The 26881-nt window shown below is 60.3% G+C and overlaps 4 protein-coding genes and 1 pseudogene across 11 annotated transcripts in view; 3 read left to right on the top strand and 2 right to left on the bottom strand.

Annotated features, from left to right (window-relative positions):
• The window catches only part of ACAP3 (ArfGAP with coiled-coil, ankyrin repeat and PH domains 3), a 15579-nt gene extending 10028 nt beyond the window's left edge, over window positions 1-5551 (bottom strand). For 2 of the 4 annotated variants that reach the window (XM_035020065.1, XM_035020064.1), the window contains exons 1-4: window positions 4908-5551; window positions 1283-1340; window positions 478-597; window positions 252-305 (exon numbers count right to left, since the gene is read on the bottom strand). In XM_035020065.1, coding sequence (XP_034875956.1) covers window positions 252-305; window positions 478-597; window positions 1283-1340; window positions 4908-4954 — 279 coding nt within the window. In that variant the 5' untranslated portion in view covers window positions 4955-5551. The remainder of the gene's footprint in view (window positions 1-251; window positions 306-477; window positions 598-1282; window positions 1341-4907) is intronic. The other 2 variants (XM_035020062.1, XM_035020066.1) reach the window with 2 other exon arrangements.
• Window positions 5552-5737: 186 nt separating this feature from the next.
• PUSL1 (pseudouridine synthase like 1) lies at window positions 5738-8869 on the top strand. Of its 2 annotated transcripts, XM_035020058.1 has the most exons (8): window positions 5873-5914; window positions 6121-6502; window positions 6667-6816; window positions 6905-7075; window positions 7846-7897; window positions 7981-8143; window positions 8271-8378; window positions 8582-8869. In XM_035020058.1, the coding sequence occupies exons 2-7, from the start codon at window positions 6237-6239 to the stop codon at window positions 8375-8377; spliced, it is 909 nt and encodes a 302-aa protein (XP_034875949.1). In that variant the 5' UTR covers window positions 5873-5914; window positions 6121-6236; the 3' UTR covers window position 8378; window positions 8582-8869. The 2 variants fall into 2 exon arrangements, with proteins under 2 accessions (XP_034875948.1, XP_034875949.1); XM_035020057.1 differs by lacking the exon at window positions 8582-8869 and having other exon boundaries at window positions 5738-5914; window positions 6121-6178; window positions 6315-6502; window positions 7981-8387.
• On the bottom strand, window positions 8777-21678 carry INTS11 (integrator complex subunit 11). Of its 2 annotated transcripts, none has more exons than XM_035020054.1 (17): window positions 21563-21678; window positions 18529-18626; window positions 17970-18043; window positions 16435-16663; window positions 12929-13027; window positions 12812-12846; window positions 12412-12550; window positions 11817-11881; window positions 11243-11432; window positions 10812-10895; window positions 10294-10383; window positions 10024-10186; window positions 9787-9894; window positions 9642-9703; window positions 9429-9571; window positions 9222-9351; window positions 8777-9105 (listed from the first exon to the last, which is right to left on the bottom strand). In XM_035020054.1, the coding sequence occupies exons 1-17, from the start codon at window positions 21588-21590 to the stop codon at window positions 9040-9042; spliced, it is 1803 nt and encodes a 600-aa protein (XP_034875945.1). In that variant the 5' UTR covers window positions 21591-21678; the 3' UTR covers window positions 8777-9039. The 2 variants fall into 2 exon arrangements, with proteins under 2 accessions (XP_034875945.1, XP_034875947.1); XM_035020056.1 differs by having other exon boundaries at window positions 10294-10356.
• Window positions 15046-15478, top strand: LOC118020129 (annotated as a pseudogene).
• On the top strand, window positions 21571-25656 carry CPTP (ceramide-1-phosphate transfer protein). 3 transcript variants are annotated; one of them, XM_035020061.1, is made up of 3 exons: window positions 21773-21844; window positions 23637-23771; window positions 24001-25656. In XM_035020061.1, the coding sequence occupies exons 2-3, from the start codon at window positions 23650-23652 to the stop codon at window positions 24521-24523; spliced, it is 645 nt and encodes a 214-aa protein (XP_034875952.1). In that variant the 5' UTR covers window positions 21773-21844; window positions 23637-23649; the 3' UTR covers window positions 24524-25656. The 3 variants fall into 3 exon arrangements, with proteins under 3 accessions (XP_034875950.1, XP_034875952.1, XP_034875951.1); XM_035020060.1 differs by having other exon boundaries at window positions 21820-21908; XM_035020059.1 differs by lacking the exon at window positions 23637-23771 and having other exon boundaries at window positions 21571-21908.
• The last annotated feature ends 1225 nt before the right edge of the window (window positions 25657-26881 follow it).

Genomic DNA, 26881 nt, shown 5'->3' with positions numbered 1-26881 from the left:
CTGGGACACAGCAGAGCACCTCAGTGACATCCCCCCACCCCCACAGAGTGGAGGAATAGGAACGTGGCTTCCCTGGGGGACCGTGGCTTCCCAGCAGTGGCCAGCTCAGCTCCCTCAGAGCCAGCTGAGAGCAGTTCCAGGCTGGGCGGGGCCTGAGGGGAGCCAGTGGGGGGGCTGCCTGCGATGGGAAGCCAGAGGGATGTGCCCTGGGTCAGGCCCCCACACGTCACCCCACTGTGGCCAGGGCTTACCATGTGGTAGTTGACCATCTCCTGCAGGCTGTCTCCAAATCTCTGCAGACATTCCTAGGGGGAGACATGGTAGGGAAGACCCCTTGCTCAGAGGAGACAGCTGTGTTCCCAGGGTGGTTGGCACCTCCTCGTCCACAGGTCTCAGAACCGCCTGCCCCTGCAGCCCAGCACAGACGCCCGCCTGTGCCCACCCCTGTCTAGAGGTCCGAGCTCAGTGCCCCCTCACCGAGATGACGGTGTCGCCCTGGCACTGCTGGGACAGGTCTCGGACACCACTCACGAAGAGTCTGTTGGTGGTGACATAGGCCTTGCCAGCCTCGATCATGCCACTGCACAGCTTGACCAGCTACGGGTGACAGAAGGAGCAACATTCGCGCCACCTCCAAGTGGCAGCCCTCCCCTCCGAGAGACCAGGCCGCAGAGGGGGGAACCGCCCAGGGGCAGCCAGAATTCAGCTCAGGGCCCACCTGTGCCCAGGACACAGCTGTCCCTGAGGAGCCAGCCCACTCTTTGAAACCCGCCTGACCCACAGCAAGGTGCCGTGAGGGGCTTGGCTCCAGAGCAGAAGGCTGGAGCAGGACAGGGAAGCCCAAAGCGGGGGAACCGAGGGCGGGAGTGGGCACGTGGTCTTGGCCAAGGGCTGGCAGGACCGGCCAGCGAAGGCGCTCGGAGATGCTGCCCCTCCTTTCTCCCTCTTCTCCTCCCCGGCCCCTTCCCTTGGGCGCCCAACCCAGTCCCTGGGAAGCACCCTGGGCACGCCCTGGCCCCACCAAGGCCAACCCCCACTTCATGGGAGACTCACATGTGCAAGCAGCATGTGCACCCTGGGACAGGTATGGTAGGCCACAGCCGGGAGAACGAGGGACAGCCCCAGGTCCTGTGCACCGCACACAGAGGTGGCACGCCCTGCGCACACGCGCGCATGCACACTCTCGCACACACACATGCCTGTGCGTGCACCCAGTCGGGGCCAGGCATGGGGGCAGAGAGGCAGCCCTGGACCCTCCAGGCACCCCGGGCCCTGCCTTCACCTTGTCTAGTTTTGCCTCGATCTCCACCACGTCAGTTTCCACCTCATCAATGGTAGCCCTGCAACAGGAACGAAGGTGGCTGCAGACCAACCCACCGCAAGCCGCAGGGCCCGAGGGTCAGGTCAGGCTGGGGCTTCCTCGCCCCCCTCCCTATGAGGATGTGCAGTGGGTCTGGCTACCTGCTCTGGTCAGTCCCCCTGCTGTCCCATGCTCCTCAGACATGGAGGAAACGGAAGCTGGGAAAGGCAGATGCCCCCCTGGGCAGAGGGTGAGGGACTGGGACCCAGATCCAGCTGACTCCACAGCCACCCAGCACCCACCACCAGCCCAGGCAGGAAGAGGCCCAGTCAGCTGTGATGTCCCCATCTGGGGTCTGGCTGCTGTGGGCCCAGGGACAGGAGGTCAGACAAGCCCCCGAGGACAGAGGGAGGGGCTGCAACTTCCTGGCCACTCTCCTGGCTGAGCCACCACACTTCTCTGGGGCTGAGCTGACCCCAGACCCCACCTTGGGCCCGTGGACCCCGGGGGCAGACCAGTCCCAGGGCCCGTAAGCATGAGCCCGCTGCTTTCTCTGGTCTGGCAGCAGCGTGAGATCCCAGACTAACTGTGGAGGGGTGCCCCCTGGCACCTCCAACCTCAGAATGCTGAACAGCACAGTTTGCCCAAAGGGAATGGTGGGACAAGCTTCAGAGACGCCCACTCCCACCACAACAGCCTGACAGTGGGGCTGCCTCAGGGAGTTAAGAGTTAAGGAATGACATCACCAGAGAGGCCACAGACGGGAGAATCCCCGGAAGGCGAGGCAGATGGATCGGGCACGTGACCCCCCTCCCTTGTTCTGGGAACAGGAAATAGGGAAAGAGGGCCAGGATCCCAGCGCCACCCCCCCACCCCCCCAACCCGCTCAGCTGGTGAACTGGGCCCATCTGGCCTCCTGGGGATGAAGGACAACTGGGCATGAGGGCCAGGGATGACAACGGGGGCCCAGGAGTAAGAGGCAGGCCTCCAGGGACAGGTCTTAGGTGGGGGTGGGGCAGAGGGAAGCCCATCCAGGTATAGTGGCCCCCCGCTGCCCCCATGGCCCGCAGGGGGGCGCTGTGTTCCAGGGTTTCCCAGGCCTGCGGTCAGGGACCTGGTCCCTCACAAGAGATGTATAATTCTGCGTGCCCACAATTGGGAGCCATTGGGAGGGCACCGGGCCGCCCCAGCCAGGGACTTTGGAAGCTTCCCACCACCCTCTCTGGCAGGACATGGGCTCCTTCCTGGGCAGCGCCCATCCCTTCCAGTGGAACTAAGGGAACTCTGAGTTCCAGAGAAGGGACAGACCACCCACCCAGGAGTAGAGGCGGCCCTGAGCAGCTGCTGCGCTTGGGCAAGGAGGGGGGTCCCCCCGCAAGGGTGGGGCCGCCCCGCACCAGATGCTGATGAACGTGCTCACGGGGGCAAGGTGGGTGCTCTGTAGAGAGCAAAGAACCAGCACTCTGTCCTGGGAGCCTCAGCCTCCAAGGACCTAAGGCCTTCTCTCCTGCCCTCCCTCCAGGATTTCTTCAGCGGCTTGGATGACAAGGAGGAGGGTGAGGCAGGCTTCCCCACCGAAGCCATGACTCAGCGCCTGAAGCCCCACCCAGGGGAGGGGGCACCAAGAACAAGGGGGCAGCACCTCCAGGCCTGTCTGGAAGAGTCTGGACTCTCCCACATGCCTCCCAAGGCTGTGGGGCTCTTCCCAGGCCAAGAGCATGTAGGCATGGTCCCTCTTCCCAGGGCTGGGGCCACCTGGCCCCACATCACTGCCTACAGCCTCCCAACCCGCCCCACTCTGGCTCACCCCAGGCCTGCCACCAGGAAGTCCCAGGTTACATTTCAGTGGCAGGGTGAGGGTGAGGAGACAGTGGGACCCCAGGAGAACCTCAAACCCCTGTTAAATCTCAGCCCAACCCCGAAACCCACACAGTGGGGCTTCTGTGGCCCAAGGTTCAGATGAATCTCCTCAGCCCCACCCCAGGCCCAGATGGGCACTTTCCTGGGGTAGCCCACCCCTGCCAGAGGAAGCATGGCAAAACCCAGGCAGCCACTGCACCCACTGTGGGCCACAGACAGACCAGGCTAGTATAGGAGGGAAGGCCTGGAGGTGAATGGGGTGCCATGCCCCCAATCCAACCAGGCAAGTTGGGCCTGGAACCCCCACTCAGGGGAAGAAGGACCGACCATGGGGCTTCTGAGCAGGGTCAGGGTGAGACTATGGTACCTCAGTCAGGACCGAGGCCCCAGCTGAGGCCCCAGCTACATCTTCCCCCACAGCCTGGGTCCTGGAGGACAGTGGGCAGTGGTGGGGGCCCGGGATTGTGGGTGCCTGAGTTGCTCACACCCCCTCCCTCAATCAGTCAGCAACAGCAGATGGGAGGAGGCAGAGAATTACCCCAAACCCTCTGCCCGGGGGCCCCTCCCTGGGCCAACCCTTGACCCCTCATCCCTAGTCTCCCCAAGCCTTTGCTGCTGACACCCCTGTGTGATGGTTGTGCAAGGGGCCCAGGGGTAAGGGCACCAATGCCTAGGCTCACCAGTGCATCCACACGCAGGTCCTCTTGCTGGCACACCACAGACTCAGCAGGCACACACACGCATGACCAAACACACACGTGCTCGTGTGCAAGCAAGTGTACTCGCGTGTAGTGACACGGTGTACCCACAGACGTGTGCTCACGGAGAGGACATACACACAGGCGCACTGACATGTATGCACGGTGCCGGAACGTACGTGAACAAACTAACGTGGGTGTTTTGTGCTAAAGCGCCCGTGTGCATGATAAACACATAGTATAAGTATGCACCCACAAGAGGGGTTAGAAGTGACACGCACACGTGCACACATCAAGCACGCCAGCCCAGGGGTGCAGCCCACCCACACATTCAGGGTCTGGCCCCTCCAGGGAGGCTCCAGAGGAGCAGAGCTCACACCTATGCACCTGCTACACAGAAGGTGCTCCGTGGTGCACATGGATGAGCAAGCCTGCACTCCCACGAAGGACTAAAAAGACCAACCCAGGGCTGGGCACAGTGCACAACCCCTACCCGGAACTCCCACCCAGCCTTGCTCAGCCTAGACCCCACCCTCAAGGCCCCTAGGTCACCCCTGCCAAGCAGCTGGCCCCAGGCTGAAAACGTGGCTCCGGCTGCCTGACCCCCATGCACTGCTCTGGTCACACGGATGAAGACATATCCCTGGGACAGACACCCCTCGCACCCAGACCACCCTGGCCAGAGCTGGCCTGCAGGGCCAGGAGGGTCTCAGCCCTGTGCAGGTGGCCAGCACGAAGGTGCGGACACAAAGCGGGGGTGGACACTCCCACGGAGAGGTGTCTATACTGCCGGCCACCCCACCCCCACGCGCACAACCTCCGCGCGAAGTGACCAGCAGAAGGGGCATCTTTTGTTTAAGGCCTTCGGGCCCGGGGCTGCGGGCTTTGTCCGAGGCGGGGTCCTCCAGCTCCCATCACCGGCTCCCGCGCCCGTCACAAAGGCGGCAACGACAGCCCCCCTCTGCGCCCACCCACGGCGGCCCCGGGTGCCCGGAGGGGGCGGCGACCCCCGACGACCACAAAGGGCCGCGCCGCCTCCGGGGGCGCACCTGAAGCGCGGCGAGTCCTTGATGCACTCCTCGAACTCCACCGTCATGGCTGCGGCGGCGGTGCGCTCACTGGCACGAGGACCGCGGCGCTCCGAGCGGCATGCCCGGCCGGCCCGCTCGTCCGTCAGCCGGCCCGCCCGCGCCGCGCTCGGCGCCCGCCCGCCCCGGATTGAGGCCGCCGCGCCGCCGCCCCGCCCCGCCTGTCACCGCCGGGGAATGTCGCCAAAGTCCGCCGCCCGCGCGCGCCGCCGGCTGTCACGGCCGGGGAGCGTCGCCAATGTTCGCCGCCCGCGCGCGCCTCCCGCTGTCACGGCCGGGGAGCGTCGCCAAACGCCTCTCCCTGCGGCTCAGCCACGCCTGGCTCCGGCCCGGACGCCCCGTCGTCCCAACCTCTAGTTCCCAGGCCACCGCGGCCTGGGAAGGAAGTCGGACCCAGCCGCAGTCGGCCCGTCCGCGGGGCGCGGGGAGGCCGCGAGACTGCTCGCTCCAGCGATGCGGCCGTTGCGCAACTCGGCGCATTTGCAAAAACCGCTTGCGCGGAACGTGGGGACGGACCCACTCCAGAACAGTGGGTCGTGGGTGAGCGGGTTGAGAGGATGGATGAATGAGTGCACAGCCGCGGGAGCCCCTCCTGGGCGCCGCTGTCGGAATCCGGCCCACGGGCTCTTCTGCGACTCAGCAGTTTGCACCCAATCCCTTAGTTCGGCCCCGCCCCCGCTCCCGCCCCTAGCAGCCGGAGGGCGGGTGAGGGCCGGACTGCCGAGGCGGGGACCAACGCTAAGGCGCAGGCGCGGGCGCGGGCGCAGCCGGGGGCGTGGCCACATCGCTTGCCCCGCGCGCGCAGGCGCGCGTGCTGGGCCCACGTGCGGCCCCGCTGAACCAGGCCGCGCTGAGCCCGGCCGCGGTGAGCCCGGCCGCGGTCCGCCGACTCCGGTCATGGGCCCTGCAGCAGGCTCGGTGACGGCGCGCTACCTCGTGTACTTCCAGTACTTGGGCACGGACTTTAAGTACGTCTTCCGGACCTCCCATCCGTGCCCGCGGCCCCGAACTGTATCCCGGCGCCCGACGTGGGAGGGGGCGGGAGCTAAATTTAGGACCCGCACGTCTGGTAGCCAGGCCCGACATCTGGGGGAGGGGACAGACACGGAGGGCCGCAGAGGGCGGGGCGGGGCCCAAACTCCGCCCTCTAACCTGAGCCGGTCTCTGCCCACAGCGGGGTCGCGGCCGTCAGAGGCTGCCAGCGCGCCGTCGGGGTCCAGAACTACCTGGAGGTGAGCTCTGCCCGCCAGCCGCCCGGAATGGAAAGAGGCAGACACGAGGGAGGGGCAGATGGGAGCCCCCGCGCCTCTGGGCCCCGGTCTTCGCCCCGCGCTGCCCAGCCCGCCCCAGGCGGCTCTGTCCCCCCAGGAGGCTGCAAAGCGGCTGAATTCGGTGGTGCCGGTCAAATTCACTATCTCCAGCCGCACGGATGCCGGGGTCCACGCCCTGTGTAACGCGGCTCACCTGGACGTCCAGCGCCGCTCAGGCCAGCCCCCCTTCTCCCCAGAGGTCCTGGCAGAGGCTCTCAACGCCCACCTGAAGCACCCGGCCATCCGGTGAGCACGCATCTGCTGTCTCCAGACTGGTCCGTGGTGGGTGGAGGCCGTAAGTCGGGAAGGACCTGGTGTCTGGACAAACTTTTTGGGAGTGATAGAGATACCAAGGTGTCACTTGGGTGAGTGGAGGGATCCTTCTGGTGTGCCTAATCCTGCTCCCACAGGATACTGCAGGCTTTCCGAGTACCCAGTGACTTCCATGCCCGCCATGCAGCCACATCCAGGACCTACCTGTACCGCCTGGTCACAGGCTGCCACCAGCCTGACCAGCTGTCAGTGTTTGAACGAAACCGATGCTGGGCACTGCGGGCAGGGTGAGTGTGGGTGTGCGTGAGTGGGAGAGGGTTGTCGGACCCACCTGGCTGGCTACTCCCTCCTGACCAGTCACCTGGTTCCTTGCAGCTGCTTGGATGTGGATGCCATGCGGGAAGCTGCCCAGCACCTCCTCGGGACACATGACTTCAGTGCCTTCCAGTCAGCTGGCAGCCCAGCCACCAGCTCGGTGCGCACGCTGCGCCGAGCCTCCGTGTCCCCTGACCCAGGCAGCCCCTTTGTCCTTGCCCAGGAGAACAGGTAAGGAAGGGCACCCTGCACACTGGCCAGAGGCTGGGGGAGCTGGATTTAGCACCTTCCCTGGCAAAGGGGGTGCAGAGGCAGGACACGGCTGGGGTTGGGGGCTCCCTGGGCACCCATCAGTCCTCATAAGGGGGGTACTGGTTAGCTGAGTGGCAGGACCCCAACAACCATGAGTCTGCAGCTGTGCCCTCCCCCCAGGCTGGGTTCCCGCCCTGCCCAGCTCAGTGTTGGTTGCCTAGCTGCTGAAAAGGCTTTGCTGAAAGAGAAGCACCAGGCTAGCGGTTTGGGCCCTCCCTGGCAGGGGGTTGGTTCCACTGCCCGGGCACTGTCCCTGGCGCCTCTGGCCAGATGTCAGCTGTTGACTTCCAAAACCTTCCCAGTTTGAGCCAGCACTGAAAGGAGGATTTTCTGCATGGTCAGCTGCAGAGCCCCTCCCCTGAGGCTTGGGTCTCTGGTAGATAAACGCCATGCTCACCTCCCTCAGCTGCCCCAGAGCCTGCACCAGGACCTACACCTTAGCAGCACCTCCACCTGAGGGCCCTGTCCCCAGTGCCAAGGTCCCTAGAAGGCTCTGCTGCCCCTCCCACTCAGTGTTCCTCCCCTCAGCTTCACTTGAGGGTAGGGTGGTCAGTGGAAGCCCCTGTGGTGGCAGAGAGTGGGAACCAGTCTCCCCCAGACCCCTCCCCCTGCCCACCTCCTTGTCTGGGGCCACAGTGTGGACTCAGGGGCTGCTCTGGCCCAGGCATCACAAGTGCCTGTATTTCTAGGTTGCAATTCTGGAACCTGGAGTTTGAGAGCCAGTCCTTCCTGTACAGACAGGTGGGCTCTGCCCTAGGCCTCCAGGGGGTGGGGGTGGCCTCCAGGGTTTGGGCCCCTGTGGCACTCTTGGCTTTGGGTTGCAGGTGCGGCGAATGACATCTGTGCTGGTGGCTGTGGGGCTGGGGGCTTTGATGCCTGCTCAGGTGAAGGTGATCCTGGAAAGCCGGGACCCCCTGGGCAGGCACCAGGCACGTGTGGCCCCAGCCCATGGCTTATTCCTCAAGTCAGTGCTATACGGGAGCCTCGGTAAGAGTTCGCTGCCTGGAAAGGTGCCTGCGTGCATCCCACTGATTGACCCCTCCTAAGGCTGGGTGCTTGATGGAGGAGGGACTCTTGGCGACAGCACAGCTACAGCCCTCGTCTGTCCTGCTAGCAGGTGGGAATCCAGCCTCTGTTCAGTGGGAAGGCAAGGAAACCTCAGGTTGGCCAAAAAATCTCCAGCTGGAAACCAGCAAGCCAAAAACAGGAGGCCTGGAGTAAGGTACCTCTTCCCCTGGTTCCCTAGACCTGAGCCATACTCCCGACCTGGGCTCTAGGATCATGTTCCTAGTAGAGGAAGGGGATTGAGGGGGCTCCTCTCAGGGAGTAGGGAGCAGCTTGAAAAGCAGGGGCTCTGCAGCGCAGCTAAAGCTGTGGACCCAAGGCCAGGCCCAGCCTCTGTAGGAAACCTCCTGTGTCCTGCAGCGTTTGCCGCACGGAAGCCACAGATCACCCCCAGATGCCCAGCTGAGGTCAGGGTGGCCATGACACACACAGCCCTGCCGCCAGACCCTGCCCAGCTCTGCATGCCACACAGGCCTCCTGCCTCCCGCCACCCCGGTCTGCTACCGGTGAACTGCAGGAAGAGGGTTTGCACGTCGAGAAGGGAACAGCCATGCAGCCTTTGGTGCAGTTTTTACTGGAAATTAATACCTCAGGAGCATCCACCCATCTCTTGGGGGCTCAGGAATAGAAATAAAGGGTGATCAAGTCCCCAGGCCTCTTTCTTTTCTCAGCCAAACAGGCACATGACACTGTGGTCCTGTCCTCACAGACAAGGGCTGTGAGCAGCCGGGGGCTCCACATCTGGGGACAGAGGGAAGAGCTGAGGCACAGACATGGCCCTGGATGAAAGCCTAGGTCCCTTTGGTGACCAGCTGACCTCAGCTGGGGGCCTGGGGGAGGCCCTTCTTGAGCAGTGACGTGAGGTAACTTCCCAGCTCTTCATCCTACAACCAGATACAAAAGGAGGCAAGTCATCGCATCTTCCCCGACCACCACAGCTGGGCAGCCCCCGCCCATCCTGACCTGCCAGGAACAGGGCTCCCTGGGACCCACCACTCACCTGGTAGGTCCAGGAGACCAGCAGCACCTTGGTGCCTGGGTCCTCTGAGTGGGCAGCAGCCTGGATGAGGATGGACTCCACGGTCACAGACCCATCGGGAAGGTGCTGCACGCAGTGGTCCTTGAGGACGCTGCGGGGAGGCACAGTGAGACCCCACCTTGTGCCCCACTTCTTACCACCCCCAGAGCCAGGAGTGGGGGCACCCACCTCTTCAGGTGGCTGTAGACCCGCATGGCCGTCTCCTGCTCCTTGCGAGGGTCGTGGAGATGCACACGGCAGGTGAAGCGCAGCTGGTGCTCGGCCAGGCCCAGCTCCTTTAGGGCCTGCTCTGAGGACACGAGCCGGAAGTTCTGCGGGGCAGGGGCAGGTCAGGGGGCATCCGGGCACCCCTCACCCCCACCCAAGCACACACACACTCACACTGTCCTTCATGATCAGAGTGCCATGCAGGAGCCGGGGCTTTTTGGCGTCAGGAAGCAGCCCTGCAGAGAAAGGGGCAGGGATGGGAGCTGCCCACCTGCTGCGCCGCTGCCCTCCCCTGCCCAGTGTGCCCTGCCTTGCATACCCTGTGCCATCTCCCGCTTTAGCAGCCCCAGCGAGATGCCCACGGGGATGCTGGGGCTTGTGGGCAGCGTCACCGTCTCACCGTTGGCTGGCATGTAGCAGTTGACCCCTGGGCAAGAGTGGGAGGAGCAGAGAGCCTCAGTCCAGGCCATTGGGCCCTGCCCATGCTGACCCCATGGGTAGACCCTGCACACATTCCCTGTATCAGCGAAGCCCACCCCATGCCTGGGCTGCCTACGGAATTCCTGCTCGATCTTCTGCTTCAGGAACTCCATCTTCTTGGCTTCCCCATGTACGAGCAGCACACTCTCGGGCTCTGCCTGGCCCACCAGCTGCATGATGCCCTTGGCGTCGGCATGGGCGCTGAAGGACATGTACTCCACCTGCATCTTGACCTCCAACTGCAGCATCACAGTGCACACAGGCCGTTACCACGAGCAGCAGGCTCCAAGGGCTCCCCACCAACCCAAAAGGGGCCCACCGAGCTGCTGGGGAAGCAGGGACTCACCACCTGCCGCCCCTCCATCTCCAGCTTGCGCTGCCCACTGAGGATCTTGTGGCCCACAGTGCCCTGCACGCAGTAGCCAGGCATGATGACCTGTGGGGGAGGGGGGACGGAGCTGGCAGCCACCCTGCAACACGGCCCCCCCCAAGTCCGGCTTCGGGGGGCTTCCTCCCTGTAGGTCTCTCCACCCTACCCTTCCTGCCTATCAGAACCTATACCCTGAACAGCCCCTTTCCTTTGCCAGCAGCTCCCTATCCCAGGCCCCACTACAGACCCAAGCAGTCTCGGGTCTTGGCACAAGCCCATCCAGGCCGAGTACCACATCAGCTCGGGGCCAGAAGACTTCACTGCCTGATGGAACAGGCTGACACAGCAAGAGTCTGAACCACGTGGATGAGACACTGGGCCCCAGGATACCGAGCCCTGTCCTGACAAACAGCAGTGTCCCCAAGCCAAGCAGAGCCCCTGTTCCCCCACCTCTGCCCAACCTCACAGGTCCTCCTGGGAGCTACACCTCTTACCATGTTCTTCTCGTTCCCTGCCCACTTCCGGAAGATCTGCAGGGACTGGCCAGCATGCAGCATGCCTGGTGTGGCAAACACGACCTGCAGGGGTGGGGTGGGGGTGGGGGTAGGGGCGGCACAGCACCCGTCTGTCAGGGAACCAGTATTGGCCATGGGTCCAGCCCCTCCTCTGCCCTCAGAGCCTTCTGACCCTGCACCCGCCACAGGCCCTACCTTCTGACCTCCCCTCGTCTTTTCCCCAGCACAGTGCACCCCGCTCCCTGAGGGAGACCTGCAGGCAAGGTCCCCCCGCATGTCCCAGACGTGGAGGAGGTACACACGTGTGGACACTCAGCACTGGCCCCAGATGCCCCAGCGTGGGGCAGGCATGACTTGGCTGCAGCAGGCACAGGATAGCCATCCCCAGCCCCTCCTGGCCAGGACCTCACCATCGGACCCGGGTTGTCCGCAAACGCTCGGTCGAAGGCTTTGATGTGCTTAAACTCAAACATGTTCCTCTGCACGAAGGTCTTACGGATCTTCTGGTTGGTCCAGGTTATGAAGAGCTTATAGTAGTGGTTGGCCTTCTCCGTCAGGCCCGTGGAGAAGTAAATGGGGGCCTTGAGGTTCATGCGCTCCCTGTGGACAGCGTAGGGACACAGTGGAGGAGGCTGCCAGGGAAGGAGCGGCCCATGTCAGCCCTCACACCCGCAGCCTGGGTTGTATCCGGTGGGAGGAACAACTCCCGCATGTCTCCCACCTCAGCCTACTTCCTTCTGTAACACGTTGGTTCTGATGAAGGGACACAGAGCATGGTTGGGGGCCGGGGGGAGGGGTGGAACAGCATGACACAGGCCTCCTGGCTTGGGTGGGCACCGGAGATCAGGCACCCTGACTGTACCTGACAGCTGCCAGGGCTTCAGCCTATGCTCTGCCCAGAGCTGGACTGAGGACCCGGACACCGGCATCCCACTGAAGCCCACTCAGGCCAGGGTTCCCAGAAACCAACCGGGCTGCACCTACCAGAACGTCTCCAGCAGGATGCAGAGCTCCTGAGCTCGGCCCAGCGCAAACACAGGGATCAGCACCTGCCGGGGGACGACAAGGCTGGCTCAGGCAGGAATCCCTGGCCATGCTGCCCACCCAAGTTGAGCCCACATCCGACCATAATGGGCAGGCAGCTGTGCCCTGTGGCTGGCTTCCCAGGGAGCAGCTGCTACAAAGACTGGCCCCGCTGGTCGCTCTGAGGGTCAGAGGCTGCGTCCACCGAGAGGGCATAGCCGGCATCCCTGAGAGCCAGAGGCCCTTTGTGAGCTACAGGTAAGGCGCCCACACTCTGCCCGCAAGTCCTGCTCCCAGCCACAGTCTGTCCCAAAATGACCATGGTGGATACTCCAGCCAGCCCTGGTCTGGGATCTGAGGTGAAGGGTGAATAAACACCCCTCTAGTCTTCGGAGAAGTTTTTCTTCCTAACGCTGAGCAAATCTTCCTCCCTGCATGCCCAGAACACAGAGCACCCATCTCCTGACATGCCGGAGGTTGCCGAAGGACTGTGTAGCATGGTCAGGGTGGGCACATGGCCCAGAGCCCTGCCCAGCACCCTGCCTGCACCAGTTACCTTCCCGCCATGTTCCACGGCCTCGTGGACCTTCTTGAGAAAGTCTCGCTCCCGGCAGCGTTTGGAGTCCCGGATGGTTGTGGCGTATGTAGACTCTGTGATGAGCAGGTTGGGGCGGCATCTGTCAATCCAGGCAGCTCTATAACAGAGGTGGGCGTGGCCGGAGGTGGACAGTCCCCGTGGCTGCAAGGCTAGGAGCAACACAACGGACCCCAGCCACAGCTTCCCTGGACCCTCTGTCAAGCAGCACACTAGGGGAGACAGGAGGAAGAGGCTCTGCCGTGCAGAGGACACGTGGCAGACACCAGTGCACAGACTGCTCAAGCACCCAGCACATCCACGAGCATCACTGCACTCCTGGGGCTACCCCGGGATGAAACAAACACGCCAGCCTACTCACCCCAAATGCCGGTCCGGGGTCATATTATAATCACCCTGGCAAAGAATGCAGCAGTAAAACGGGTGCCTCCTCTCCCCGGCCAAGCAGTACCCCTGTGCCCCAAGTGTTTCCACTGACCGTGTAGACCACAGACTCTGAGCCCACTTTAATCTGGAACATGGCTGCCCCCAGCACATGGCCTGCATAGTAGGCCTTGATTTCAAGTTCATCGTCCACCTACAGAGGAGAGGGCTCAAGTCAGGTCTTCAGGCTATGCTGGGTAGGTGGTCAGTTAGAGGATGGCAGAGGGACCAGGGAGGTGGACACTTGGGAGGCAGAGGGCAGAAAAGAAGAACATGGTTCCAAGCCTTTCATCATTTCCTGTTTCTGACACACAATGTCCAGTTCTCAACCAAAAGCAACCAGACATAAGAGATGAGACAACACCATGAAAAACAAGAGAAACAACAGTCTAGAGAAGCAGACTCAGGACTCCTAGAGTTTTCAGACACAGAGTTTAAGAGTGCTGTGATCAGGGACGCCTGGGTGGCTCAGCTGGTTGGGCTCAGGTCATGATCCTGGAGTCCGGGATTGAGTCCTGCATTGGGATCCCTGCTCGGCGGGGAGTCTGCTTCTTCCTCTGACCCTCCCCCCTCTCATGTGCTCTCTCTCTCTCAAATAAATGGATAAAATCTTAAAAAAAAAAAAAAAGTGCTGTGATTAATATATTCAGAAAATGGAATTAAGAATGTTAACCAAAAAACTAGAAATTATTTTAAAAAGTAGAAATTCTAAAGCCAGAAACTATAATACCCCAATAAAGAACTGAATGGATGAATTTAATAGCATGTTATATATAATTGAAGAGTATTAATGCACTAAAATATATAGAAAGGACTATCAAGCACAGAGCACAGAAAGACAAATGCATGAGAGAAGGTCTGGGGCCCTGGGTTGGAGGAGGACAACGGGCAGGAGCAACACTGGGAGAACCTGATGAAAGACATCAGGTCACAGATGCAAGAGGCTTCACACCTGGATAGGTTGAATAAGAACAACATGCAGGTCCATCATAGCATACCCACCAAAGAAAAGGGCATAATCCTACAAGCAGCCTAAGATTAAAGATTCTCTTTCAAACAGTGAAAAAAAAGACATATTCAAAGTACTGAGAAGAAGTAATTGCCAAACTAGAATTCCACACGTAATGAAAAAAGTCCTTCAGGAATGAGGGTGAAGGGGTGCCTGGATGGCTCAGTTGGTTAAGCGGCTGCCTTAGGTTCAGGTCATGATCCCAGGGTCCTGGGATTGAACCCCTGCATCGGGCTCCCTGCTCAGTGGGGAGCCTGCTTCTCCCTCTCCCTGCCGCTCTGCCTACTTGTGCTCTCTCTGTCAAGTAAATAAAATCTTAAAAAAAAAAAAAAAGGAATGAGGGTGAAGCAGATCCATCTGCAGACGAAAGCAAATTCACTGCCTACAGATCTATACTGATGTTCTTCAGGAAGAAGGTAAATTATCTCAAATAAGTGAAGAACACAAGAAATAGGGTAAATATAGAGATGACGCCTAGCAAACCTGACTTTATTAGTATTAGTAATGATGTCCTGCTAGATATCACATATACTGAGCACATTAAAATAAGGGCAGATAATAGTCTAAGTCAGGGAAGGGATAAAAAGATTTTAAATGTTCTAAGACCTTTGCATTATTTAGAGGCAAAACCTCCAAATACCTTAGATTTTTGTTGTCATGGATGCATTTGTAAGCTCTACCACTATAAGAATTACAAGAGTATAAAATTACTAACCAAATAAAAGGAGAAATAGAGGGGCACCTGGGTGGCTCAGTCGGTTAAACGTCTGCCTTCGGCTCAGGTCATGATCCCGAGGTCCTGAGATGGAGCCCCATGTCGGGCTCCCTGCTCACAAGGGGGGGGGGTCTCCTTCTCCCTCTCCCTCTGCCCTTCCCCCTGTTCATGTTCTCTCTCGCTCGCTCATTCTAATAAATAAATAAAATCTTTAAAAAAAGAGAGAAATAGAAATTGAAAAAATCAATCCAAAGAAAGCAATAAGAGAAAAAAAAAAAACGGAGAACAGGCAAGACAAATAGGAAGCAAATGGTAAGAGAGTAGAGCTAAACTCAAAGTTTTCTTATTAAATGTAGAGTCCAAATGCTCCATCTGGACAAGTTATCAGAATAGATTAAAAACAACAACAACAAAACCCTCTTTTGCTCTGGCCCATGTCACTGGCAGGATGGGCAAGAGTTGCAGTCTTCACACTGCCAGGAAGCTCCGCAGCCACCGATGAGATCAGAAGGGACGTTATGAACAGTATGAGAAAACCCATTTAGGCACAGCCCTGAAGGCCAACCCTTTTGGAGGCGCTTCCCATGCAAAGGGAATTGTGCTGGAAGAAGTAGGAGTTGATGCCATATAGCCAAATTCTGCCATCAGGAAGTGTGTCAGGGTCCAGCTGATCAAGAATGGCAAAAAAAACTGCAGCCTTTGTACCCAAAGATGGCTGTTTGAATTTTATTGAGGAAAATGATGAAGCTGTAGTTGCTGGATTTGGTCACAAAGGTCATGCTGTCAGTGACATTCCTGGAGTCTGTTTTAGGACTGTCAAAACAGCCAACCCTTATAGCTAACCCTTATACAAAGGCAAGAAGGGAAAACCCAGATCCTAAGTTTGATGGTGAAAACATGACAATAATAAATTTTTATATGCCAAAAAACCCACAAAAAACAAGCAAACAAACAAAAAAACAAATTATATGCCACTTAAAAGAGCTACATTTATTTTTTTTTTTTAAAGATTTTATTTATTTGACAGAGAGAGACACAGCCAGAGAGGGAACACAAGCAGGGGGAGTGGGACAAGGAGAAGCAGGCTTTCCGCTGAGCAGAGAGCCCGATGTGGGGCTCGATCCCAGGACTCTGGGATCATGACCTGAGCCGAAGGCAGACGCTTAACGACTGAGCCACCCAGGTGCCCCTTAGAAGAGCTACATTTAAAACATGACGCAGTAAAGTTGGAAATAAAACAATGGAAAAAGACATACTACGCAAATAACCAAAGATGGGAAAGGTGAGAATGGTGTGATGTTACCAGAAACACAGACTTTGAAGTAAAAGGCATTATTAAGGATAAACACACATACTTCGTGTTGACAAGAAATTCAACCAGAAATAACTGAAAATACATAGATACCTGTTAACAAGCAATACCCGCTAACTCTAAGAAGAAACAGACAAATCTATAATCTTTGTGATAAATTTTACCCAATTTGATTGCATTTGCCTGCTTAAAACCCTTCACTTCCTTGCCGACCCATACACAACAGTTACTGAGACAAAACGCAAACTCCACAGCCCAGGACTGGCTGCCCTTTGGGGCTTGCCCACCTCACCGTCAGTCTCTGCCCCCCACTGCCCTGGCCAGCACACGCTCTTGGATGCACTCAGGCTCAGAGCTGGGTGAGCAGCAGAGGTTCCACATGGGCGCTTGTCAAGCTGCCCTGTGTGCACCTGAATCTGGGCTGGGACCTAGATTCTGGGCTGGGACCCCATGTGCTTGCCCAATGCTGCCTCCTGGTGGACGGTACCCGACAGAGAGCGAGATGGGGTCTGTTAGGACCCTGACCTGGACTGTCTGGTGGAGGTGGACAGCTACCACCTTCTTCATACAGTCCTTGATCATCTGGGAGGTGAAGAAGTTGGCCTCGCCCTTCTTGTCCACAGCAATCTTGCGGTAGTCCTCCAGCAGGATGGGGCAGATGGCCTGGGTGGGGTGGGTCATGTAGATGGGCCCATCATAGCCCACCATCTCGCTGAAGTAGGGAAGTGCCCCACAGTGGTCAAGGTGGAAGTGGCTGCAGGTGCAACACAGGTCAGTCCAAGGCCATTGCTCCCCGACAAGCCTGCCCCCCCACAGCTCCTCCACGCCAGCATAGGCTCGTGGTCATTCCACCCATTCATTCATTTGTACACTGATTGCCTGCTGTGTATCAGATGCCATCCTCAGTACACAGAGTGACGAGTGAGCAAAACAGATAAAAACTACTACCTCCCTGGAACTTAGAATCTAAATGTCCAATAAAGCAGGGAGTGTGGAAGGTAATGCTTGCATCAGACAGGCACATGTTCTGTAGAGTAACGAAAAACAGCTAAGAAGGGGACAGGGCACTGGGACAGTTACCATCTCTGGTGGATGGGCAGGAAGACCCCATGGCATGTGAGCCACAGCAGGAAGGCACGGGGGCAGAGGGAAGAGAGTGCTGTGTGTCCACGAATGGAGCAGACCCGCTGCATGCCAGCCCACGTCCAAGAAGGAACCGAGACCACAAGAGCCTCAGAGCAGCTGAGGATGGGGCTGCCTCATGTCAGCAGCTCCTCTGGTTTGCGGGATGCAGGGAGAAGACCAGCAGGAGGCTGCTGTGGTCATCTGGCCACATGGCAAGGGTCAGGGTCAGGGTCAGGAAAAAGACTGGACCCCACAAACTGTGGACTGTCTGGGTGGAGTGTGAGGAATAGGAGGAAGGCAGAAGCCCCATTCAGCCAGGTTGGGAAGGTCGACTGCCACCGGGGGGGCCAGACCATGAGTCTGGAGGTCAGGGGCAGGGTGGATGGGAATGTACAGGAATCTGGGAGGATCGAGGACCAAGAGGGTGTGGTCACTGCTGCCAAATGCTGTTGAGAGGTTGAGTGAGGAGGCCTGCGAAGTAGCCCAGGCGCTCACACATGAAATGCACCACCTCTGCATGGGTGGGGAGAGGGAGGAGTGGCCTCCCTGCCACAGGCCTGTTGCCCTAATACAGCCTCATCTTCCTGGGGTAGCTGCGGCTCTCATCCATGACACTCAGGGCAGAGCCAACAGGCGCATGCAGCACAGAGTGCCCCCTGGCTCCATGGTGCTGATCGAAGTCCACCAAGGAGCAACCGTGAATACCTACAACCTCATGTAAATATACGGCCTCCAGGACCACTGTCCAGAGGCAGGGAGGGCCAGCCCCAGGGGTGTGCCACGTCGACAACCTGGAACAAAACCCAGGCCTGCAACACCCCGCAGCTGCAGCCTCCCCGGGCCATGAGTGGCTCTCCTAGGTTCCTGAGGGTCCTTCAGGTGGGGCTAGATGTGAGCCCACACAACACTCTCACTAACAGCCGACAGGTGCCCACCTGATGATCACACAGTCCAGGAAGTCGGTCAGCCGGCCGTTGCGGGTGATGTAGGAGAAGTCAGGGAAGCGCCTCTGACGAGCCAAGAGAAAGGGTCGGAATGCAGTTAGTTGCCCTGGGTCTGCCGGTGCTCTGGAGAACGGCTCTCAGGAGTGGGGAATGAGGGCAGAGGCTGAGCCTGGCCAGCCACACCGGGACCACTGACTGCTCACAGCCTCCGAGTACACAGGGAGGGGTCAAACTGCCAACACCAGTCACCAAGCCAGAGCCCTGCCTGGGGAGTGCCGAGCTGCCCCTATGACTCTGCAGGAGCTGAGAGCCCTGCTCTGGTACAGACCAAGCCTTCCACAGAGGGCACCCCGTCTGTCAAGTGAGGTGGGGGGACTGCCAGGGAATGCAATGACCCCAGACCCACCTGCCTCCTACCACTGCCCACTTGCCCAGACTCCCTATGCCATGGGTCAGAGCCTGAGGCTCGGAAGCCTGGGATCCTGCTAAGAACAGCAACAAGGAGCAGGCTGAATGAGGTCCCTCCAGGCTACCTTCCCTCAGGACTCACATCATCATTGAAGCCCATGTGCATTCCGCAGTCCAGCATGACGTTCTTGCCCGCGATGGAGACCAGGATGCAGCTTCGGCCCACATCTTGGCCAGCCCCTGAAAAGGAAGATGGGATGAGGTGCTGCCACCCCCACATCCTTCTCCCTGCTGCCGCAAGTGATGGCCCCAGCCCCAAGACCAAGGCCCAGCCGCCTGCCTCGAAGCTCCACTGGGAACGCTGGGTCCCCGACACTGCAGAGCCCTCAGTGGGCTGGGAAAAGTAGAGCCCCACGGCTGCTGTGCAGATGATGTGTGAGGCACCATCACCAGCCCCTCTACACACAGGCCAGGGAAATGTGCAGGGTAAGGGGCAAAGTGCCAAGACTGCCAAGCCAGTTCTAGGCCACATGCCCTCCCCCACTACACCTCCAGCCTCAGGCCCTGCTACTACCACCTACGTCAGATGGAAAAAGACCCTCACCTCTTGAGGGAGCAGCCCACCTGCTGCGGCTGACCGGAGCCTTCAAAGGCCAAGGGCTGTGTAACAGGTGCTGGACTGTAGTCCTGGCACTTAATAGGGGTAAGCCAGCGCTCCACAGGGCATCACCAACCCTCTTGAAAACTCAACTGGGGTCATATCTGCGCTATGGGGCCCTCTTCCCCAGGACCTACTCTCAGAAGGCATCACGCACCTCCAGGTGGCTTCACTGCAGACGGACTCCTGTGAGGCTTTAGACCGACCACGGCGAGAAACAGCCCCAGCGTCCAGCAATGACCAAATACAGTAGCCACAGTGCATATGGCCCACCACCACACCTCCTCAGGGCACCCACAGCCCAGAACTTAACCTGAGTCCTATCCATGTTCCGGACTTCAAGCCCTACCCATCTGCTTCAGCCCCAGCAGGGCATATCCCAGCCAGCTCCTCTAGCCATTTGTCACCTCCTCTGGGGTCTGGAGGCCCAAGAAGAAAGGGACACAGCCTTGTAGGGCCTGATGACAGCAAATGACCTGCTTTCCATCTTGATCCTACAAGCCTCCCTCTGCCAGCCACCCGAACCTTCTGTTAGCGCCACACACATCAAGGTGGCCCAGAACAGGACCCAGGCTGGTCCTTGAGAAGTTTCAGTCACCCGTGACAATAGTTGGTGATCCCAGCCAAGAGCTTCATCTGCATGCTTCGAGCAGCCCAGCCACAGGCCCGGAGGTCTCTCATAAGCCTGCTCCTGCCCCACCAGGACAATGGCAGGGTCTCAGCTGTCTGCTCCCTACTGCACCTTTAGCCCTAAAGCTGAGCCCAGCGCAGAGGCCTCCAGACATTTATGGCGGGGAAAGGGGAGGGCTGCCCCTCTTTACAGAGGACGTGAAGGCACAGAAGTCATGGGATCAGCCCATGGACACATGGCTCCTAAGCATGGGGCCAGGGATGGTTTTCTGGACTCCAGAGCTCAGCTCTTAGGTGATGGCCCCTGCTCCCAACAGGACTCACAACCATCCCAGGGAGCAAGGAGAGTGGCCCACCCTAGGCAGCAGATATGGGAAACAGAGTCTAGAGCACACAAAAGGAGGCAGAACTCAGGAGAAAACAAAGGTGACTTCATATCCACAAGAGTTTATGTTTCAGGGCAAGGAGACAATGACCATGCAGGTAAGACACACACTGCGTCCATCAGGTAGAGTTTAGGCCCTGGAGAAGATTAAGGCAGGGGAGGGGACACAGAAACTTGCAGACCCACACCCGGCAAGTCCTCCTTAAAATGACTCCTGAGCAGGGTGGAAAGAGACAGCCAGGAGGTGGGAGGGGCAGCTGTGCAAAGGCTGTGTGGCAGGAGGGACCCAGGACTCTCTGTACCTGGCCCACATGACCAGGGAGCCCATAAGCCTGGCTCCCACGCCTCCCTGGACCCAGGGCCCCTGCTGAAGACAATAGAGAAGGAGTTCTGCTTTGATGGTGCTATGGCCTCGGGAGCACGCCCAGGTGCAGACTGGGGTAACAGAAGCGGCAGATAGAACTGTTCAGAGTGAGTGGTGAGAAAGTGGGCGAAATCGTGAAGGGGCAGGCTGCAAAGTGTGATCCAAGGAGGCCCCTGGAAGGGCGCCAAAGGCAGGGGGGTGTGGGGTCACAGCACCCAGAGGGGACCCCGTGCCAAAAGCTAGGAGAAGCTGTTGCAAGGGTGATCTGTATGGCACCGTGGAGATGTGTACCCTGACCTGGAAGGCCAGGAGCAGGGGTGTCCAACAGCTCAGTGTCCACCCTGGGAGCTGGGGGGCGGGGGGGAGGCTATGTGACGAAGAGCTCACACCAGGAGAAAGGATATGGAGTTGTGTGGAGCATCTGTATAGAAAATGCTCCCACACATGGCCCAGTGTAGGAGGCAGGTTCTGGGACAGCCCAGGGCACGAGTGCAGGAAGAGTGCCCAGAGAGCTCTAAGGGCTGGCCACCAGAATGCAAAATGATAACCCCAGTTGTTTCTGGGACCCTGGATTCTCAATGACCCTTCCTCCTTCAGTCTTCTGCACTCTCTGGGCTTTTAAAAGTGTGCATTTATATCTTTTACAAAATGCAATGTTTCTTTAAAAAAAAAAAAACCAACGTTGCCGAGATCCGGTAAGACAAGGCTGAACTGAGAGTGGATGGCTGGACTGGGCAGACGAAGCTGCAGGTAACGGGTGCGACACAGATGCAGGAGGGGGAAGGAAGCAGAGGCGGGGAGCGAAGGCCACCTAAGGCACCAGGCCATGCGGACCGACGCCGGCGCAGCGAGGCGAGACCCTGTGGCTCTCGGGACGGCGTCCGAAGGGCGGACCCCAGGAGCAGCGGCCCGCCTTCGGACCCACCCCCTTTCCACGGTGAGGAGAGCTGGGGACGCAGCAGCACAGCAGCGGGCCGACCCCCGAGCCCTCCCTCGGGAGGGGGAGCCCGGCCCGAGGCCTCCGCTGACGACAGCCGGGGGCTCCGCGGACCCGGCCAGCCCTCTGCGTCCCCGCGGCTCGTCCCCAGACCACCGCCCGGCCCCGCACCCGCGAGGCCGGCCGAGCGCGCCTCACTCACCCAGGGGAGTGACCCTGATCTCGGGCATGCTGCCGGGCGCGCTGCCGGGCCCCGTAGCCTCTGCCCTCACCGAGCCCGCAGAACCACGGCGGCCGGACCCCGGCCCGCCGCGACGTACCGCGCAGGCGCAGCCCCAAAGGCGCCAGCTTCCGGTGCGCCCGCCGGAAACGCCGGCCGACGCGTCGAGCCTCCGGATTGGGCAGCCGGCAACCAATCCCGGGCGTCAGGGAGGCGGCCGGGGGCGGGGCAGAGAGTCCCCTGGCCGCGGTCGCGGCCGCACAGGTGAGCGGGAGAGCGGCAGGCTCGGGCCCGGGGCCGGGGAGCAGAGCCCAACCGAACTGGGCAGGTGGGTCTGGGCATCGCCAAGGGGCCAGGCGCGGGAGGGGCGGCCGAGGGCCTGGCTCCCACAACTCCCCGGACCCGGGGCCCCTGCTCGATCCCTGGGCCTCAGCTGGAGCGGGACCCGCCCAGGACCGGGGCCCCACCCTACCCGAGCCCGGGGTCCGAGCCCGGCGCCACCTGGAGCTCCCTTCCCGAGCAAGACTTGCAGGGCTTCCTGGACAGGGCCTCACTCCTACCCGCTGGGCCTGGGGTGCCAGGGTGGGTGCCCTCTTCTGGGGGCCTTCAGCCTGCTGTCAGCCAGAGAGCTGCGGGGCTCAGGCAGCCCTCCTGCCAAGACTTGACCTTGGGGCTGTAGGCTGACCCTGGGGGAGCCTTGGTGGTGCCCTGCATCACCTCCCGAGAGCTGGCAGGCTGCCTGCCCTGGGCTGCACAGCCAGTGTCCTTCCTGTTGTTTGCAAGTTCTGAAAAGCTCCCAACAGCTCCTCTGCGCTGCTGGCTCAGGTTCTAGACAGGAAGTCCAGGCCCACAGGATGTCTGGTGTCCAGGAAGGTAGCCCTGAAGGCCTCGGAGGCCATCTGCTCAGTGGACGGAAGACAGGCCCCGAGAGAGGGCAGGGGCGTGCCGGAAGTCTCTGGAGCACCGTCTTCCTGAGGCCAGGCACGATTGTCCCCCACACCTGAAGACAGGGTGAGCTCACCTCTGGGAGCTCCGCCCAGTGCCGGGGCCTCCAGGGCCTCAGGAGCCACTAGGCCCCATCAGATGCTCCTGGCATCCTGGGTGGTGAAATGCTGCTGAGTCTCCAGGGACCGTCAAGAGCCCAACCCCAGTGCCCGCCCTGGGCACCCAGGAGGGCAGAGGCTGGGTTGCTCTGTGGCACCCATTCAGCGTGTGGGCCCTTGAATGTTTATGGAGTGACTGCATGAATGTGAGCAGAATCCAGGGCAAGCCTCTGGCCTAGAGCACTTCCCGAAGGTTCCTTGGGGCTGGGGGAGGGCCTTGTGGCTATCTTCAGAGTGTAGAAGACCTTTGGCCCAGCCACCCTTTTCTGTGGCACCTGTTCAGTGCAGTAGGAGTGAAAAGATTGGTGTCTGTCAGGCCGTGCTGACCTTGCAGTCTCTGCTGTGGGCCCAGATGCAGCAGTAAAACTAGGAAGGGCCCAGCCCAGCTGGCCACCCTTCCTGGCCCTCCACCTCACTCTACTGTCTCTTTTTTCATAGTACTTATCTTTTTTTACCTACCATGTTGGACTTTCCTGGCTTTCTCCAAGAATAACGCCCTGATAGGCGGGGATGTTTGTCTCATAGGGCATCCACCCTGGAAGGGTGCTTGGCTCTGGGCAGAGACTCAGCAGATATTTCTCCAGCTGGTAAAAACACACACGCTCTGGTGAGAGAGGCAAACGATGAACAAGCAAGAAAACAGGAGTGGAGATGTCTGCCGTAGATCAGATAGAGCAGAGTGGTTTGACCAGGCTGAGTGACTGGGGGGCCATGCTAAGATCTGTGGACGAGTGTTCCAGGCCCAGGGCACGGCAGCACCAGGTCATTGTGTCCGAGCATGTGGCCCTGGCAGAGTGAAGTAGGCTCCCGGGGAGAAGGGGCTGACCGGGGATGGGGCCCACTGTGGGCTTTCAGTTGCTTTGTGACTCTTCCCACCACCCTGAAATAGCGACCCAGGAAGGGAGCTGACTCAAGGGAGACAGCCCGCCAGCCTGACTTCCCGTGTGTTTCAGTACGAACTGAGAAATGGATGGCTTGGAGTCGGACTTCAACCTGAAAGTCGTCTTAGTCAGTTTCAAGCAGTGTCTCAATGAGAAGGAGGAGGTGCTGCTGGATCACTACCTCGCCGGCTGGAGGGGGCTGGTCAGGTGCTTTCGGGGGGCACTGCCTTGTGGGATCCCCACGCTTCCCATGTGCTGTGCTAGGTGCCGTGCACACCCAGCTTCCGCCTGCTTGGGGCTGGTCAGCCGTTCTCACGCACAGCTTGGCCGGCAGCACCGAGCCTTCCTACCCCTGCCTGCAGGGAGACGTGTGCCCCAGGAGGTCAGGGGCGGTCTCCCCTGCACCTGGGCTGAACTCCTACTTCCCCTCGAGCAGGTTCCTGAACAGCCTGGGAGCCATCTTCTCCTTCATCTCTAAGGATGTCACCACGAAGCTGCAGATCATGGAGCATCTGCGCAGCGGCCCCCAGCGGGAGCACTACAGCAGTCTGCAGTCCATGGTGGCCTACGAGGTGGGCAACCAGCTGGTGGACCTGGAGCGGCGCTCCCGCCACCCTGACTCGGGCTGCCGGACGGTGCTTCGGCTGCACCGTGCCCTGCGCTGGCTGCAGCTCTTCCTGGAAGGCCTGCGCACCAGCCCCGAGGATGCCCGCACGGCCATCCTCTGCACGGACTCCTACAACGCCTCTCTGGCGGCCTACCACCCCTGGATCATCCGCCGGGCTGTCACCGTGGCCTTCTGTGCGTTGCCCACACGCAAGGTCTTCCTGGAGGCCATGAACGTGGGGTCCCCGGAGCAGGCTGTGGAGATGCTGGGCGAGGCCCTGCCCTTCATCGAGCATGTCTACAATGTCTCCCAGAAACTCTACGCTGAGCATTCCCTGCTGGATCTGCCCTAAGGGCCAGTGGGCCAGGTGGGGCAGGTTTCCCCTGCAGAGCTGGGCTGGGGCAGCCAGCACCCACCAGTCCCACCATTGAGATCTGTGAGTGCCCCAGGAATGGGAAGAACACTCTCCTCTGCCAGCCAAGCCCGATCAGAGCCACAGGCACAGCACGGCCCTCTCGGGCTGTGCTTCTGGCCTGTGGCATGTGGGCCCTGGCAATCTGCTCTGCCCTTATCACCTTGCTCTGCCCAGGGGCATCTTTGCTTTACCCTCAGCTGAGTTTCATATGTGTCCAATCAGGCCTCACCCAGATGGTGAGGTGCAGAAGGCAGGGCGGGGAAGGGGCAGGATCAGCATTCATGGAAAAGCCGGAGAAGCTGCCCGCTGCCTGTGAGCCAAGTCGTGAAATGGGACCAAGTCACAGGTCCCTGTGGCACAGAGACTTCATCCTGCTTGCCAGCAAGCACATTCAGCAGGTGCTTGTCCATCCCTGGCCCACCTCGGTGTCCATACCCAGGTACCCCCGGGCCCTTCCACCCAGGCTGGCCATCCCCAGGACAGGGATAGAACCCTTGGGCAGCCCTTGGCAGTGTAGGCTCTCTCCCTGTCCCTCACATCCTTACTAGCCAGGGGCGCACATGTCCTTGACAGCAACAGCCAGGAGCTGAAGCCCTGAGCAGAGGCCTGCCCTGCCTCTCTGCACTCTCATCAGCTGCCCCCCGCGGCCACACTGTCAGTCGGGTGCCCCCCCGCCCAGGGAGCTGCCTGCGAGTCTGCGCAGCACAGCCCAGAGCTCTACGGAGCCCACAGCTCTGCCGGTCCAGGGCTAGCCTCTCCCTCCCCACCACCCAGGGAGAGGCCGTGTTCCCTCCTGCCTGCCCCTTACTGCCCCAGCCCCACAGAGCTCAGGAGACCCAGGATGAGATGGCACATGGAGAGAGCCTGGACCAGATGCCCAGCTGACAGGCCAGCCGTCACCCAGCACGTGGGGGCCTGGCCTGTCCTACTGGCTCTCCACTGTGAGCTCAGGCCCCTCGATGCCAAGGGGACTGTATCCACTGTGCAGCAGATGTGCATACGTGTCAGCTTGCAGAGACCCTGGGAAAGTGTAACTGTTTTTCCAACATCAATAAATGCCACGGACAGAGCAAGCAGGGCACTCCGGCGGGGGAGCGGGGGCTATCGTGTGTGTCAGGCAGCTGCTTACTGCAGGGAGGAGGGGCGTGACCCCATGGGGCTGAGGCCCTACTGCCAGGCTCACAGGGCAGTGTCAACCACGGGGACGGGTGGCCTGTCCTGGCCAGCATGAGGCGGGGGGTGCTGCCTGTCTGTTTGTGTAGCCTTTAGCTTGGTCCCCCGAACCCCCACCAAGGTCCATGTCACTATCCCCATGTTATAGGTGAGAAAACAGAATTACCCAAGGGACTGGGTTGGAAGGGCAGGTCTGAGGCCAACCGCACAGCTTGTAGGGAGAAGAACGACCTGCAAAGCCTGTGCAGGGGAGCTGCTCAGCCACAGCAGTGGTTGGGACCGAAGGAGGATACGTGTCAGGCAGCGTGCTCTTGGACACCCCAATGTCAGACCCAAAGAGCAGAGTCCACTGCCAGGTCCCCTCCGCCGGCTCCAGGCCTGCCGCTTCGCCCGGTCCCACAGGGACCGCAGCCAGCCCGCCCGCTCTCCATCCTGCGGCTGGAGATGACCATGAGGGCTGCACACGTGTGCACCCAGGTGCATACAGATGTACAGGGGCCACGCACGGCATAGGTGTCATACGTGTGTGGTGTGCAGGTGCAGTGTGTCGAGTGTGTGTGTGGCACACGTATATGCATGCCCCGAGCGTGCCACGCAGCTTGGTCCCTCCCCACAGGCGGCAGAGATCAGATCCCAGACCACCTCCTATAAACATCTGCCAGGGTTAAGACCACCCAGAGCTCCCACTCCCCTCCAGGGGCATCGGTAGCCTCCCCCAGTTCCTCTGGGTGCCTACTGGGCACCCCCACACCTGAGCCCCGTGTCAGGTCCCCGGGGCACCCAGAGGCTAAGTAGGAACTGCTGCTGGCACATCTTTCGGGGCTCACCTGCACACACCTGGTGCTGACCCAGCTTCAGAGGCCCATTTGGTTGTAGCCTTTCCTCCCTGCATGCCCAACTGTGCCCTCTGTCCCCAGAGGGAGGCACCTGCTGGGTCAAGAGCCCAGGCAGGGTGTGGGCAGAACCAGCCTCAGGGTCCCTGAAGTTTCTAGGCAACAGCCCAGCCCTGTTCTCAGACAAGCTGGGAGGCCACAGCCCCCACCCTGGGGCCCTCCCCACCCCAGCCACAGGATGGAGAGCAGGCGGGCTGGCTGGCCGCTGTCCTCCTGGCTGGTCTGCCCC

Source organism: Mirounga leonina, unplaced genomic scaffold (assembly GCF_011800145.1).
Source record: "Mirounga leonina isolate KUSES-001 unplaced genomic scaffold, KU_Mleo_1.0 Mir_173, whole genome shotgun sequence".
NCBI classification, from domain to species: Eukaryota; Metazoa; Chordata; class Mammalia; order Carnivora; family Phocidae; genus Mirounga; species Mirounga leonina.
This window is presented reverse-complemented; position numbering and strand designations above follow the sequence as displayed.